The sequence below is a fragment of the Nylanderia fulva genome, unplaced genomic scaffold, assembly GCF_048542155.1.
Source record: "Nylanderia fulva isolate GAGA-0341 unplaced genomic scaffold, ASM4854215v1 Scaffold3, whole genome shotgun sequence".
Taxonomy (NCBI): Eukaryota; Metazoa; Arthropoda; class Insecta; order Hymenoptera; family Formicidae; genus Nylanderia; species Nylanderia fulva.
Genome location: NW_028190368.1, coordinates 8,182,244 through 8,196,740, shown reverse-complemented (window position 1 = coordinate 8,196,740; position 14,497 = coordinate 8,182,244). Strand labels below are relative to the sequence as shown.

The 14,497-nt window shown below is 35.5% G+C and overlaps 2 protein-coding genes across 2 annotated transcripts in view; both read right to left on the bottom strand.

The window, feature by feature from the left end:
* Dhc98D (Dynein heavy chain at 89D) overlaps nt 1-199 on the bottom strand; it is a 28,581-nt gene extending 28,382 nt beyond the window's left edge. Inside the window, 1 exon segment of the mRNA XM_085484397.1 lies at nt 96-199. Coding sequence (XP_085340523.1) covers nt 96-199 — 104 coding nt within the window.
* A 946-nt stretch (nt 200-1,145) lies between these two features.
* On the bottom strand, nt 1,146-12,831 carry LOC114941802 (uncharacterized). The gene is made up of 5 exons (XM_029316935.2): nt 12,478-12,831; nt 8,616-8,721; nt 8,456-8,541; nt 7,018-7,122; nt 1,146-5,236 (listed from the first exon to the last, which is right to left on the bottom strand). The coding sequence occupies exons 1-5, from the start codon at nt 12,503-12,505 to the stop codon at nt 1,434-1,436; spliced, it is 4,128 nt and encodes a 1,375-aa protein (XP_029172768.2). The 5' UTR covers nt 12,506-12,831; the 3' UTR covers nt 1,146-1,433.
* Between the last annotated feature and the right edge of the window lie 1,666 nt (nt 12,832-14,497).

The window sequence follows — 14,497 nt, the reverse complement described above, 5'->3', positions numbered from 1 at the left end:
AATAAGACAATTTAATAACTTCCATGAAAAATGCATGTTTCACATAATAAATGATAAAAGAGTTATTAATATCATTATTAATAATTAGTACCTACCGATAGTCCATGTACGCAATAGACGGTTTATCCTGGTCATTCTTGTCGATTGAATCTTTTTCTTCATCTTCTTTTCTTTCATCTTTTTTATCGTCATTCTCCATATTATCAATGATTTCTAAAATTTTTATATTTTGCTAATATTATTTTCTCTCGAGCGATTAATCTATTTGACGAAAAATAAAATTTATGATGTAGAGAGAATAACCTTTTATCTTTCACTTCAAAATAATATATACATCACACAATTTATTTCCTCTGTATTCTATACATGTAATCTTTCATTTTATTTCATTAAGATTTTTTTTTCTTATAAAAATTTCTTATAAAAATACTATTTTATTTATTCGATTAAAGATAGAGAAATTGTCACTGTAAATAACTATTTTACAGAATGTGATACTTCTCAACGATAGATTCAGACTTGATTGAATCGTCTTCGAGCAATACTGGAGAATGAATAAGTTTGACGCCGTTGTCATGGTGAAATGCTTTCTCGGTGTAAAAGGATATATATAGGGTAAGTATGTATTTATTGATTACACAATGAACTTTGTATAACGAAATAGAGAAAGATATATTTAAAAATAATACAATGTGCCATTTTCTGGTAATCAGATAAGTTGATAAAAAATTATTCATAACGCTACAGATATTCTCCTGCATAATATTAAATGCACACATATTACTATCTTTCTCCTCTATACATGAGCAAGTATGAAATGTTGTGCTAACATTCGCGATTAAAGCAGATAAAATCCATTATAATAATACAACATAACATAATAATTAATAAAATCCATTTTACAACTTCTGTAATATCTTATAACTATATGATAACAATAGAAAATATATATTTTGGCGTGGAAAGAAAATAGTTACACGCTATAGGGATCATTTTCTTTTATCATAGGATTAAATAATTCTAATCTTGTGGTTAATACGCAACTATAAATTAATATAACTTTAAAAATGTGTGCATAAATTTCTTCTCATTATATTTATTATAATTTATTATTTATTTATTTTTGATATTTATTTGATATTTATTTGATTATTATTTAGATGTGATATAAAATATTAAGCTTATTCCTATTTTATGTATCGATCAATATTAAAAAATTTGTCGTCACGTCATTTTATAAATTATACAAACATCAATGGCTAAATTTATTTCCTCTCATATTCAATTAAATTTAATTTTTAATTATTTCTCCCAATTATAATTTTATAAAAGATAAAAAAACGATTTCTATATTATAATTAATTGATGTTGATGAAATGATCAGCCAAGAAAGATAATCATTCATCATCTTTCACACATTCTTCAGATATCTTTTAAGTGTCTTTCGAGTTTTCATGCTGTTCAGAACTTAAAGTTTCATTTTTTGGGGCTTCGCTCGTCAGTTGCGCGTTGGGTTCGGAAGACTTTCCATCTTCATCTGTTCGTTCATCGATCAGTCCTCCGAGTATTGCCTGAACGTATTCCTCGCGACCTTCGTTGGTATCAAAGGAGAAGCCAAGGGAAGGAACAAACTCGGTCTCAACGATAGTCTTCACAGATTCCGTCGTCGTTGTCGATTCTTGTGTCGTCGTCGTCGTCGTTGTTTCTGTTGTAGAGGATACTGAACTTTCCTCTTCAGATTCGCTGGTGCTTACATGCTTGCTCTCTTCTAAAGGCAAGCCAGTCTCAAAATCTAAACTCCTCTGCACTTGTGGCAAATCGAAGACGAGTGGTTCACGAATTAATTTACCACGATACAGAGGCTGTCCAAAATTTTCCGTCAATTGCTCCAGGATTTTCTCCTTCTGAAGAGGTCGAGCGATCTTGCTTTCAGCTTTCGATTGACTCTTCTGCTTTGTTGAATTATTCGAATTTATTTCAGAGGAAATATCAGGAGGCGGCTTGATAGACGTCAAAGTGTCTTCAAGAGAAGATACCTTGGAACCTGGATTTGATATTCTAGTTTCCAACAATGGATTTGTTGTAACAAATGATGATTTGTTGAGATCCAGATTCGACGATGCCTTCGGCTTGATTGATGGATCGATGGCTGTCCTCAATGTATCGAAAGCAGACAGCTTGGCCTTTGAGTTCTTGAATGGCGTTTTAGTTTGCGAATGAATCAATATCGGACTCGTTGTAGCATCTTGTTCATCGAGATCTAGATTAAATGAATCTCTCAGTTCGCTGTTATACAGATCTTTCGCCGAGAATGGCCGCGGTAATCGATCTAATTTTAACAATTCAGCCATCAGCTCGAGAAGATTCAGCATACTCATGTTTGAATTCGATTGCTTGAACTGATCGAGTGTATCATCGACAACAACGGGGAAACTGTTGGCTTCATTGTTCGGAGCGCTCTCGTCCTCCGGTTCGATTGATCTGATGATCTCGAAGTCATCTAGCTGGTCTTTCAAAACGGAAGCCGGTTCTTGCCGATGCTGTGCGATTAATCGACTGATCAAATAATCGTCATCGGTCGTCTCCAAGTCTTCGTTCTTCTTGACTTCGAAGGATTCCTCGTACGGAGAATTATGTTTATCAATCACCTCCTCGATCTGTTTTAAAGATCCTGGATGGCTCGAAAGACTATTCACTGTTGCATTCTGTTTGGTTTTCTCTTCAGAATCATTGATCTCTAATAGGCCTTTCGGCGTAACCGTCTTCAAGTTCGATGTTTCTACATTAACATTACTGCCGATAGAAACCGGAGATCGCGTTGTAGAAATCGAGGGTTTGTCGGGAATAAATGTCGCCGAATTTTCTAGCGTGCTTGTACTACTTAAAGAGAGCAAACGTTCTGGAATCCTCGGAGTTGCTTTGGTACCTATCGAAATTGTCCTTGCTTCTAAACTCGGCGTGGAAAGTTCAACTTTGGGAGTAACAACTGCAGAGTTTGCCTCGCAAGGTTTCCCTGGTTCGTCAGACGTTGAAGAGTAGCACGGCAATCTGGTGTTCGCCCTCGAATTCAGTTGAGTCTTGACAGCGTCTCTAATGGTAAATTGAAATCCCGTGTTATACTGTAGTAGGCTCTCTGTTTCGCTGTCGTTCTTCTTCGGGACTGTCGAGGAGTTCTGCGTCTTTTGCGAGTCCACGTTTTCTGTGCGATCAGATTGTGTTGTGTATGAGGGTTCATTCGGCGGGACGAAGTCACCAAAACCGTCATTGTAATCAACGATCGGCGGAACAATGTCGGTCGCGGGAACGTCAACGATCGTTCGGTCGTGCGATGTGGAAACGAGCCACGGAATAGACGTGGACACTTCGGGTTGAACGTTTAAATGAACCCCTAAATTAGGCGTCTCCGACAAATCGTCTGCGTAATCAACCAGCGACTGCTCTCCGACATTAAATGCCGACGATCCATCGTGATTGTTCGCAATAGATCTGTCAAAAAATCCTGGAACCTCGGTGTTCGTCGATCCAGGATTCCAAGGAGTTTTAGAACTCTCGTCTACCGTTGTATAACGCGTCTCTTCGGGAACGTTGATGAGGAAGCTTTTCATCGGAGGTCTCAAAAATCGCGCTGGTGCAGGAACCTCGAAATTGAAGTTCAATCTGGATACGGGATCGTTATTGGAAATCGATCTAGTCGACGATGTGTTTTGGTCCACAGATGTACGGCTGTCATTAGATGAAGAACGAGGAATACTGCGAATCTTATCAACACTTCTTCTAGTCGTAATTATCGGATTCGCAGTTGCCGAAATAGTTGATGCTTGTCCAGCATTAATATTTTGTTGCCGATTTCTCAGCAATGGAGTCGTCTTATCGATGAAACTTCTCGTATGCGCTGTCTCCTCGAAACTCTTCGTAGTTTCTTCCTCCGTCGATCGATCGTAGCTCGTCTCGTTGAAAACATCCGATTTCCTCGAGATCTGCGACGAGTTCACCTCTTCTTCTTTCTTGTACGATCCTGAAGAATCATTTGGAATCGCCTGCGGTGGAAGAGAAGTCGTTAAGCTTGCTCGCTCGTTCTTCGCAAGATTTTGTATCATAATTCTACCGAGTGGATTATTCAATGCTCGAGCGATTCCAATGCTGTCCTTCGTTTCAATGTCTTCCCAAATTTCTTCATTATCGTATTTAGTTATCGGTCTGTCATTCTGCTGTCGAAATATCTCTTCATCTTCATCAATCGGATCAGTCACGTTGATTCTGAAATTCGTTTTCGACTTTTCTTCAAAATCAAACCGAACGCCATTGTTTTTTTCATGATCTCTATCCGTTCTCGATGACGCGGCATTTTCTGATTTTTTCGGAGCCTTGTATTCCGTTTTTCTCTCCCTCAAATTAGTATTTCTCGCGTCTACATTCTGACGAGAAATCGTGGGAGAAGTCACGCTGTGCGCGTAGAGATGATCGGAGCTGTCCACCATCAAATCCAGTTTGTTGTATGCCAACGTGGAAGGTCGATAGGTCGTCGGCACCGTAGGCGAATAGAATCTTCGTGTGGTGGTAGTAACAGTGGGAACAGTAGGCGCGTATGGCGTCTGTAAATGATTCGCGAATCTGTTGCCCGGACTCCGATAATCGTGCTGGAACTCGTTCTCGCCGATTCGATCTGGATAATCGTGGCCAATAATTGGGGAGGCGTGATAAGGCGATCGGCCCTTGTTCTCGAAGTGCAGTTTGCCTTGATGATACGCCGGATTTGCGCTTTTCTGCTGCTGATGATGATTGTAATGGAAGATCGGCCGCTCCTCTCGATGAAAATAATCCTCGAATCCGCTCGGCAAATCGTTTCTCGTCGCGTCCACGGCGACGTAATCCGTAATCCTGGGGAATCCCCCGGGCAAAAAACCCATCACGATTCTGCCGCCGAGCGCGGAATAGTCGATGATCCTGGCACCGCTATCGGGATCCACCAGACCGTCCTTCGTGATTTCTTCCGCAGAGGACTGCAAGCTGATCATCGCGTACGCGTTGCGGATCATCTCGTCGTCGTCGATCTGATAGCTGCCGCGATTCCTTTCGAGGTATTTCTTACTGGAGGCACAGTCGACCTTGTTCCACCAATCGCAGGTCAGCAGTTTTTGGCTGAAGGTCGAACCGATCGGGCACAGAAAGGAGGATACCAAGACGTCATGGCACACGTGGAAAACTTGACAGCCGGCCGCTTCGTCGGCGTAGTAGCCTGTTAAATAAGTGTATAAATCCATCTTTCTTCGGATTTTTTTCGAGAAAGAAACGCATGTATCATTTTTTTATTTCTATCTATTTTTTACAAATATCAAAATAATACAATAATAAAATTTGAAAAACAATTTAAAATGTTATAATAATAAAATTTTAAAAATAAGCTAAAATTAAATAAAAAGCCAAAAATAAACTCAATATCAATATTCAAAAAATTGATCAAGTTATGTAAATTTATAGGAAGTCAAATCGAACCACGTGAGTCATGGATCAATGTCCCCATTAATTCAAGAGTAGGATATTACGTTTGAATATAGATTTTGAATTGTATGACCATTTTTTGCAATTGGTAGTGTCATTGAATATAAAACATGTAACGTATATTTTAAAGAAACAAACATTTGTGGACTTGACTTTAAATTAATGATTTTATGTGACTTCTGTGAACTCTAGCCGATTAGTGTGAACTCTAGCCTTCCCGTAAACGATAAAGCTTTTGATATAAACCGGTAAATAGTAATTTGCTAGAAGGTCAATGCGATTTGCATCGCTACTGTTGAACTTCAGACATAGGCATTTATAAAAGAGTCCTCGACAATATCACACGATTCAGAAATGTCTCTGTTTAATTGTGGAAATAATTTGGGAATAATAAACTGTAATATAATTAAACAATGTGATAAAATAAAGAAATAAATATTTATGAGAATTAGAAATTTGTTATATATTCGCCGTTATGTCATGTCAAATACATAGATTTCGTAACATTTGTGCAACGATTTTACATAGTTTCATCGGCATGCAATGTTTTTATGACTTCATCTTTTTCTCCAGATTATCTAATATTTGCGGTCAGCATAGTCAGAGGGCACTGAGTTGAAATAATACAACAAAAGCAAAATTGGAAAATTAAATCGAATTAAATATTCGTTCTATGTCATTAACGACATTGACAATAATGGCAATGATAATAATTCATCATCTGTCTGATTTATGAAGAAATCGGTAATAATAAGTTTGATACTGAGTGATTTTTACATTAAAAAACGAAATCAAGCTATATAATTATTAAACAAGATAGAATTACATTAATTTAATTCTACAAAATCTTACAAATTTTTAATATACACATATAATTTATAACAAAACAAATTATACATTTTAATATAAAGTTAATGTTATAACAAAATTTAGGAATTAATAAATTGTTATAAAATTAAGCAGAAAATAAATTAAGTCTTTATTCTTATACGTTAATCTTAATAAATTAAGGAAATGATCAGATTAAAAATCTTGTCTATACATTATCTTTTCGTGTCACATCTTAGTATCGATTAAGGATTAAGTCAATGAACTTTCTAAATTAATCGAGTGTATAGTGCATCTAACAAAAGTTAGTAGTTTCCAAATTCGAAGTACATATTAGTTCATTTTCGAGTCAAAAAAGAAATCGATTGCATTCTTCATTAGTAATTAATGAAATTTTCTCAATTTCACTATACTTCTTTTATTTCTCGTTCTTACCATATTTACACAGCGAATCTAATTGCTTTCTCGTGTAAGATAATCTCTTAATAATACAAATTTATTGTTAAAAGTAATGCAAACTTAAAGTATTAGAAGAAAAAGAATAAATAATTTTGAACTCATGTTTAACTGATGAATGCTTGAATGATTAACTAATGACATCAAAATAATCAAAATGATAATCAAAAGAGTATGTGACATAATTTATTCATATATTTAATTATATATTTATTCATATATATGTATATTTACCACGTGAGCGTCCTTCACATGTAAATCCTGTCTGAGGTAATATTGTGTAGGCGGGATAATCGACGCCTGGCTCACCCGGCACATTTTTTCTGATGTCAGATAGATCTAAAAGAATACAAGCAAATTCATTTCTTCAGACAGTAAGAATTAAATCGCCCATCTAGAAACTATCTTTAATCTCACGAGCTGTCTAGCAAATTGATGAGAGAAATGACTATTTCTTCATGATTTATAATCGTCGAAAAGTTTACATAATTTTATAACACATATGGATTTTCATCTTCTTGAAAACGACTTGTAAATTTAAAAAAATGCGTGCGTAAAGATCATAAAAAATTAAATATCTTTAATTTATAACCATCACATATTTATTATTACGTGATGTAATAAGATCGATAATTAAAATAACTTTTCTATTTAAAAGGCAATAATCAAGTATATAATTGCATACGCAGACAATTAAAAAAAAAAGAGAAAAAAAGATGGTGTTAAGTAGTATCGAGTAAGTACCAAGTTCCATCAATCGTCAATTACCGACCAAGGTCGTGGAAAATAGGCCGCAATGATCATGTCTATGATATTTAAGTGTCTAAGATATTTCTTTGCCCGTGGTCGGACAGATCTTGTAACTTGATGAACGTATACATATAATCAGCAAGATTTTACATGACTTATTCTTTCTCGAATAGGTCACGTAAAATCTTGCTGATTATATGGATACGTTCATAGGTGGAGCATAATATTTTTCCTATTTATGGTATATGAAAGGCGTCATATAAATGACTCGCCTTTCGTATAAATGGGATAAATATTATATTCCACCTTTCACATATAAATGATAATATATTCGCTAACGTTGACCGATTAATATTTATTCCCGCATCTACTTATATTTATGATCGCAATTAAAAAGATGTTAGTAGTGTCATCTGAGTATATAACGAGAGAATTAATTTTTACGACGGTAAGAGAATACATTGAAATTTCAAAAAATCACAGTTATAATAAAGTAAAGTTTTAAATCATCATTTCCACACAATTATGACATCGAGAAGTATCTTGTAATTATTGAAGATGCGTCAACATCGACTTTCATCACTGCGCGTAGGTTTAGTTTAAAGATAACTATTCTACGCCTCTCACGAATATATCCTATGTAATGCACAAAGAAAATAATTACGAAATGCAAAAGTGAATAATGCAATGTCCACATCTTGATCCTAACTGCGAAATTTCGTTGTCTATTAAAGGAGCCAGGCATTTAACAAGACGAGAATGAGAAGATCAAAGAAACGTATATAATCTTCAAAGGTTACAGGTTTACAAGATCCAAGAGTACTTAGGCGTGTCGAAAGATCCCAAAATCCCAAGATTGATGATACCTAAAGTCTATGCATAGAAATCGATCCGCGATGGAGAATGATAAATAGCTGCTCACCTGTCACATAATCGTACGGATCATATTCGCCGCCTGCGGATCCGTAGCTGTCGAATGAGCCGTCCTCATTCGGATCGAAGTATTTCCTGCAAAAGGTAAACCATTTAACCAATTCGCAACATGTAATAAAGCATATGGAAAGTACTGCTGGGGGATATACCTTCCTCTAGTTCCGTCAATCGCTCTGCGTGACAGGAAGCTCCTCCGAGGAATTTCATGTTCAAGACTTCGCTCGACCGTGTTGTACAAGACCGCCGTTACAAGACCTACATGAATAATGTTCTTATTGTTAGATTATTCGCGGAATACTTGAATGGATATTATAGTTTGTGCGAAACGAGGCTATCAAAATGTCAAAGACCTTAAAACTTGCACATGACGATTAATACGCTTCAAATATTAATAAAGAATGTTAAATTATTTGGAAAAAATATTTATAAAAATATAAAAATATATATAAAGGATACATGATTTATAAAATACATTATATATATTTTTAATTTTTAAATAAATTAAAATAGTTAAGAGCATTGAAAATAATATATCTTTTTATATAGAAAAATAGAAATATTTTCAAATGAAATTCAACTGACTTGCACATGACGATTAATACGCTTCAAATATTAATAAAGAATGTTAAATTATTTGGAAAAAATGTTTATAAAAAATATAAAAATATATATAGAGAAAACATTATATATAGAGGATACATGATTTATAAAATACATTATATATATTTTTAATTTTAAAATAAATTAAAATAGTTAAGAGCATTGAAAATAATATATCTTTTTATATAAAAAAATAGAAATATTTTCAAATGAAATTCAATTGAAGGTTTCACTAATAAATAAGGAAAGGCGTTCCTGGTTTTTTCCTATGTATGAAACCTGCGAATTTTGATTGTTCGTGAATACATAATGCTGAAGAGAAACTCGCGCTGTGAATATTGTTCGATTTTGGTTTCGTAATCGAAGGAACGTGGCGTGAAAGGTCGCTCGGGATGTCAAAGATCGTCTCCTCCACGGTTGCACTTTTAAGGCCACGTTGAAATTCGATACGCGCTCTACAATCGATTAGACAAGGTAAGCCCGTAATCCACGATTGACCATGAACGATCCTCGTCGTCACGACTACACATTGGTTTGACTCCGAAGGGAACCCGAGACTCCTCTACGAGAATAACGTCTCTCTCTGCTGAATTTCTCGCGGCAAACAAGTTTGTTTCTATCTCGTAATTCACATTTAAGCTTAGAACGATCTTAAGCGGCGCATCAAACGATGTTATTATCACAGTTGGGATAATTTCGCGTTTCTCTCAACTCGGTAAAATCGGATTTTCCCTGAAAAGGCAAGGTAGATACTTATGCGGTTGATGCATCTCAAAGAGCGCAACTCAAGATAATTGTTACTGCATATTATGCAATACTATTACATAATTATAAAACATTATTTAATATTACGCAAGTAATATGATTTGAGGACTCTTACTGACCATTCGAACGGTCAACGATATTTGTTGATGATGAAGTTACATCTTCTGCTCGACTGTATGACAAATTATTTTATTTCCTGGTGACTTTTCTCTTTGAATTAAAAGCGCAAGCAAAAACTCGATGTTGAAAGGATGAAAATGTTTATTGCCAAGTCGATCAGAACTGATTTTGTTAAAATTATTTCTGCGAAAAAAATTGCAACATTGTATATAAAATAATGCTAAATATTTGGTTAATATTTTATTCTCAAATTTATTCTTCCTTTCATACGTTTTGCATTATTTTTTTCCTTTGATCCGCAGAAAAGTCAAGGTGTTGATTTTATTATATATATAATCATATGTATGCGAGTTGTAACGCATAACTCAAATAATGCACTATTACATGCCTGTCATAGAGCTGTCAAGAATTCAATGTCTATAATTTCGTTGTTATTACTCATAATAGTCAGCAAAACGTGAAATCTTTTGAAAGGCCGACAATCCCGCGATGTTCTTGAACACACGTGCTCACCCATTGTGTCTGCCATTTTCAACGTCATCAATGACATTAAAAAGACGCAAAGGCCACGTAGAATGAGCAGGACAAAGCCCGGTGGTCGTGATAGAGCGCGCTTAACTCTGCTAGTGTTACAAATCGCTCGATCTACGAAGAGTCTCCGTGAATTTTATTTTCTGTTTAACTCATCGCGCAATTAGCGGTCAGATGATCTGAAAAAGGTGCACGCGCGATCTTCTGGGAGAGAATGTATCGAGTTGCAAGAAGAGCCGAGTAATTAGCGGCGTCAATTTTCGATGGCGAAAGTGCCTTCTCGAACGTTCTTTTAATATACCCACGTCGCTCGAGATAAATCGGATTTCGCAAATTAATATTTAAATTACCTTATTCCGAACAATCGTTTAAACCTATAACGGATTACTAATAATAATCTTTGAACATCTGTAAAGTATATTTGGAATTTGAACATCGAATAAGTCAAAATAAGTCAAAAACATTTTCCTGTTGATTTTATTTTACTATATAATATTTTACATCTAAAGATCTTGATGTAAAAATTAATTATTTGCATGTAGATCAGATACAAATGAATAAAGAATTCATATTTTTGTGACTCATTTACACCTCCGTATCTAATTCATTGAAATATTAATAAAAAGTATATATGTAATTAGCAAAAGTAATTATAATAAAGTTATATATCGATGTTCCTCTTAATAGAGATATCTCGATTTAAACAGACTTTTCGATTAAAAATTCGAGATTGATAAACCTGCATAAAATCGAGGATACAGAAATTTCATTTGACAGCAGTCAGCGAATCCGCGTGACATTATTATCATTTGTCACGTTCAATAGCATTAAATCAAAATGCTGACACATTTCACGCGCGGGTAACAAAATTGTTCACGGTAATTACCGCCGATTTACACGGCACGTTCGTAAATGGACGCGCGAACTGATTGCCGAAATCGCGACAAAAAGACCATGTAAGACTTTGGGGTACCTATATACACGTCGTAAAATGATTCATTTTATGAGCGTCTTGTCTTAGCAACGTGCTTTTAGCAGCGTTGCGTAAACGTCATCGCGAGTTCACGTGAATGAACTGTCGCGGCGAACGTAAATGAGTGGTCTCTTTAATTATAACGCGCGCGCCAGTGATTGATTAAGGCTGCTACCGGCGAAAACGTGCGAAGCGGCGTCGAGAGATCGAGCGTTACATAACGTACGCGTATATCGCGGATAGAGGAAGCACTTAAAATCTTCCTATAAATGTCACATGAAACTTTAGTTTTATCTCACGAGTAATTAAAGGTCAATTTAATTTATTATATTGTATTTTAAAAAATTATTTAAAAATTTTAAGTAAAAATTAGAGTACAATACATATAATCAAAGCGAAATCCAAATCTTTGGGTTTTCTGATTTAAATGCATAATTAAAATTATGTATTTTTTTTATATATAATATATATATATTTATATATAATATATAACATGCAATAAATAATGTAATAATTTAATTAAACAACTGTTTGGGCAAAGTACTCAATAAACTATCAATTATCAAGGATTCTTAACGATTAGCAATAAAATAAAATCACCGCTCTATCCGAATAACTGAGAAGATATAAATATGGGATATAGCTAGAATACTAGAAGAACCATTTGTTTCACGGCACAATGTCTCATATCATATCACGATCTCGATCGTCGGAAATTTTCGCGAGTGCATGAGTCATTGTCCGATTGCCCGAGTCATCGAGTTCCCACAGTCTCATAACTAAAACTCACTCCGGCACTTTCGTTACCTCTCCGTTTGCCGGTTCAAACTGCGATCTCCGGCGATGTACGTTGTCAAGAAATTCAATCTTGATCGATGATGAATCCGCGTTTGACATATATACATATATAACTCTTATCCGCTTGTGGCGGTAAACTAACACGCGATCAAACTAAACGAACACGATTTTGGTTTGAAGGAGCCCTTTCCAGCCCAGACTTTCCCACGCACGTGGACACTTACACAGAGTAGACAGGCAAATTTTGGGCATTTTGTCGCGGTGGACGGTGGCTCCGATTACGCTCGTCCACCGTGAAAAGCAACGACGGATGCACTGTGCGCACCTTCGACGTCGACGCGATCCCTTCGACTCGACTCCGACTCCTCGGACTCGCTCTTCCTCTCGAGCCGGTCGCGTCTCCTCGTCGGCCCGGCCGGCGCGGTAGGGATCCCGTGAGAGATCGTGGGACCTCTTACCTTTCTTCTTCTCGAGGAGGCCTCTCACCTGCGCCTATCTACGGGGGCCATCCCTCGCGCAAGGAGGAATTCCGCGCGAGTCGCACCTCTCGCCGGAATCTCTTCGCGCGTATTCAGGAGGATCCAGTTCCTCCTCGATGGGAAGACGGGAGAAATTCAGTCTTGACCCATGCAAATTAGATTTTCTCTATCGTAGTATCGAGTATCTTAAATTCGACGATATATCTAGCTATACGTCAATACTCGATTATCGCGTTTCCTATATATCCTTATTAACCGGATATTCGGATGCTCGCGCGCTTATTTATGGGGAAATAAAAAAATAATATAAATCTATAATAAATATGTTTGGATAAAAAACTTTCATTACGTACGTGGTCCATAAATACGCTACATATGAAATCGTCGATGTTTCTGAATGTAGAAAGCGAAGTTATACCGCGTCGGTGAGGACTTAAAGCCGATAATATGTGCACGTGGAAAGCTATGTGTAATTGAAATCAAGCGACACGTTATATAAGTTCGATGACATTGCCTCGATTCGCGATACCATATACACGTGACCGTTTTCGCCTTTTGCATAAGCGGCGATCTCGTCTCTCCCACTTTTGGCTTTCCTCTTCAAAGTCCGCGAGGTGACCGCAACAAGTCGTATATATATATATATATATATATATATATATATATATATATATATATATACGCGTACGCTATATTTTCACCGGGTGCGTGCGACTTTTCGAGGCCGCTGGTTACAGCCTCTCGCTGCCTCTCGTGCATATCTAGTTAACGCTGGCGATTGGTATCTTAATTAAACGAACACTCGCGTGACTCTCGCCCGAAGCGCGCTGAGGCTTTTTTGTTTAATTAAATTTTTTTTTAACAACGAGGAGGGATGCTTTTTGCGTAGCAAACCTCAGGCACTAAAATTAGAGCGTACATTTCAACACGTACGCACCATTAATACACATGCGGAGAGATTTCGACAGATTTACGAGATACACAGGCATTGCAGAATAATGACAGATTTTTGATGCCATGAACGGCCGCAGAATTTTTTCCAGAAGGGCCATAATTAATTTTTTGTTATTTTATTTTCATTTTTTTTATATTAAATATGCAAATAAATTTTAGTGTTTATTCAAAAGGTAGCAAATGCTTAATTTTTTTACTGATTCCAAGGAGGGTAAATGCTCTCTCTTGCACCCCTCTGTACCCATGTGTGTTTCATAAAGATATTTAAATTTAATAAGTTTTACATGCACATTAAAAATGTTCTCTCTTATTATATTTAATTTTATATTAAATATTTAATCATTCTTTTTCTATTAAATAAATTTATAATGGATTATATATATTTAATGCTTATTTTTCTTGATAAAATGAAAAGGATATTTGCACCAAAAAACATTTTTTATTGAATTCAAATAAATATTTATTTCAATTCTGTCTAATAAATTATTTATTTGAAATTAATATTATAATATTGATTTGATGTGAAAAAATATTTATTTGTTTCAAATAAATGATTTATAGGCAGTATTGAAATAAATATTTGTTAATTTAATAATTTTTTCAGTGTAAAATTTTTCTCTTATACAGTACTCTCCATAAGTTTGGAAACACCTTACATTTTACAGTTAAACAATCGTATGGCAGCGATCTGTGTAGATTTTTCGTATCAATAAATCCTAAAATATTTAAATAACATTTTTATTTATGACAGATTGCTGCCATGCAAAAAATATTCCATTAAGTTTATATTCTTGCATGTTACGAATATCTA

What these genes read in the sequence shown, in the direction of transcription:
- LOC114941802 (XM_029316935.2), bottom strand. Translation starts at nt 12,505, where the DNA reads ATGCCCAAAATTTGCCTGTCTACTCTGT. An exon ending in ATTGACGGAACTAGAGGAAG is followed by an intron (nt 8,542 to 8,615) that starts GTATATCCCCCA and finishes TACCTTTTGCAG; the next exon opens with GAAATACTTCGATCCGAATG. An exon ending in TCCGTACGATTATGTGACAG is followed by an intron (nt 7,123 to 8,455) that starts GTGAGCAGCTAT and finishes GTATTCTTTTAG; the next exon opens with ATCTATCTGACATCAGAAAA.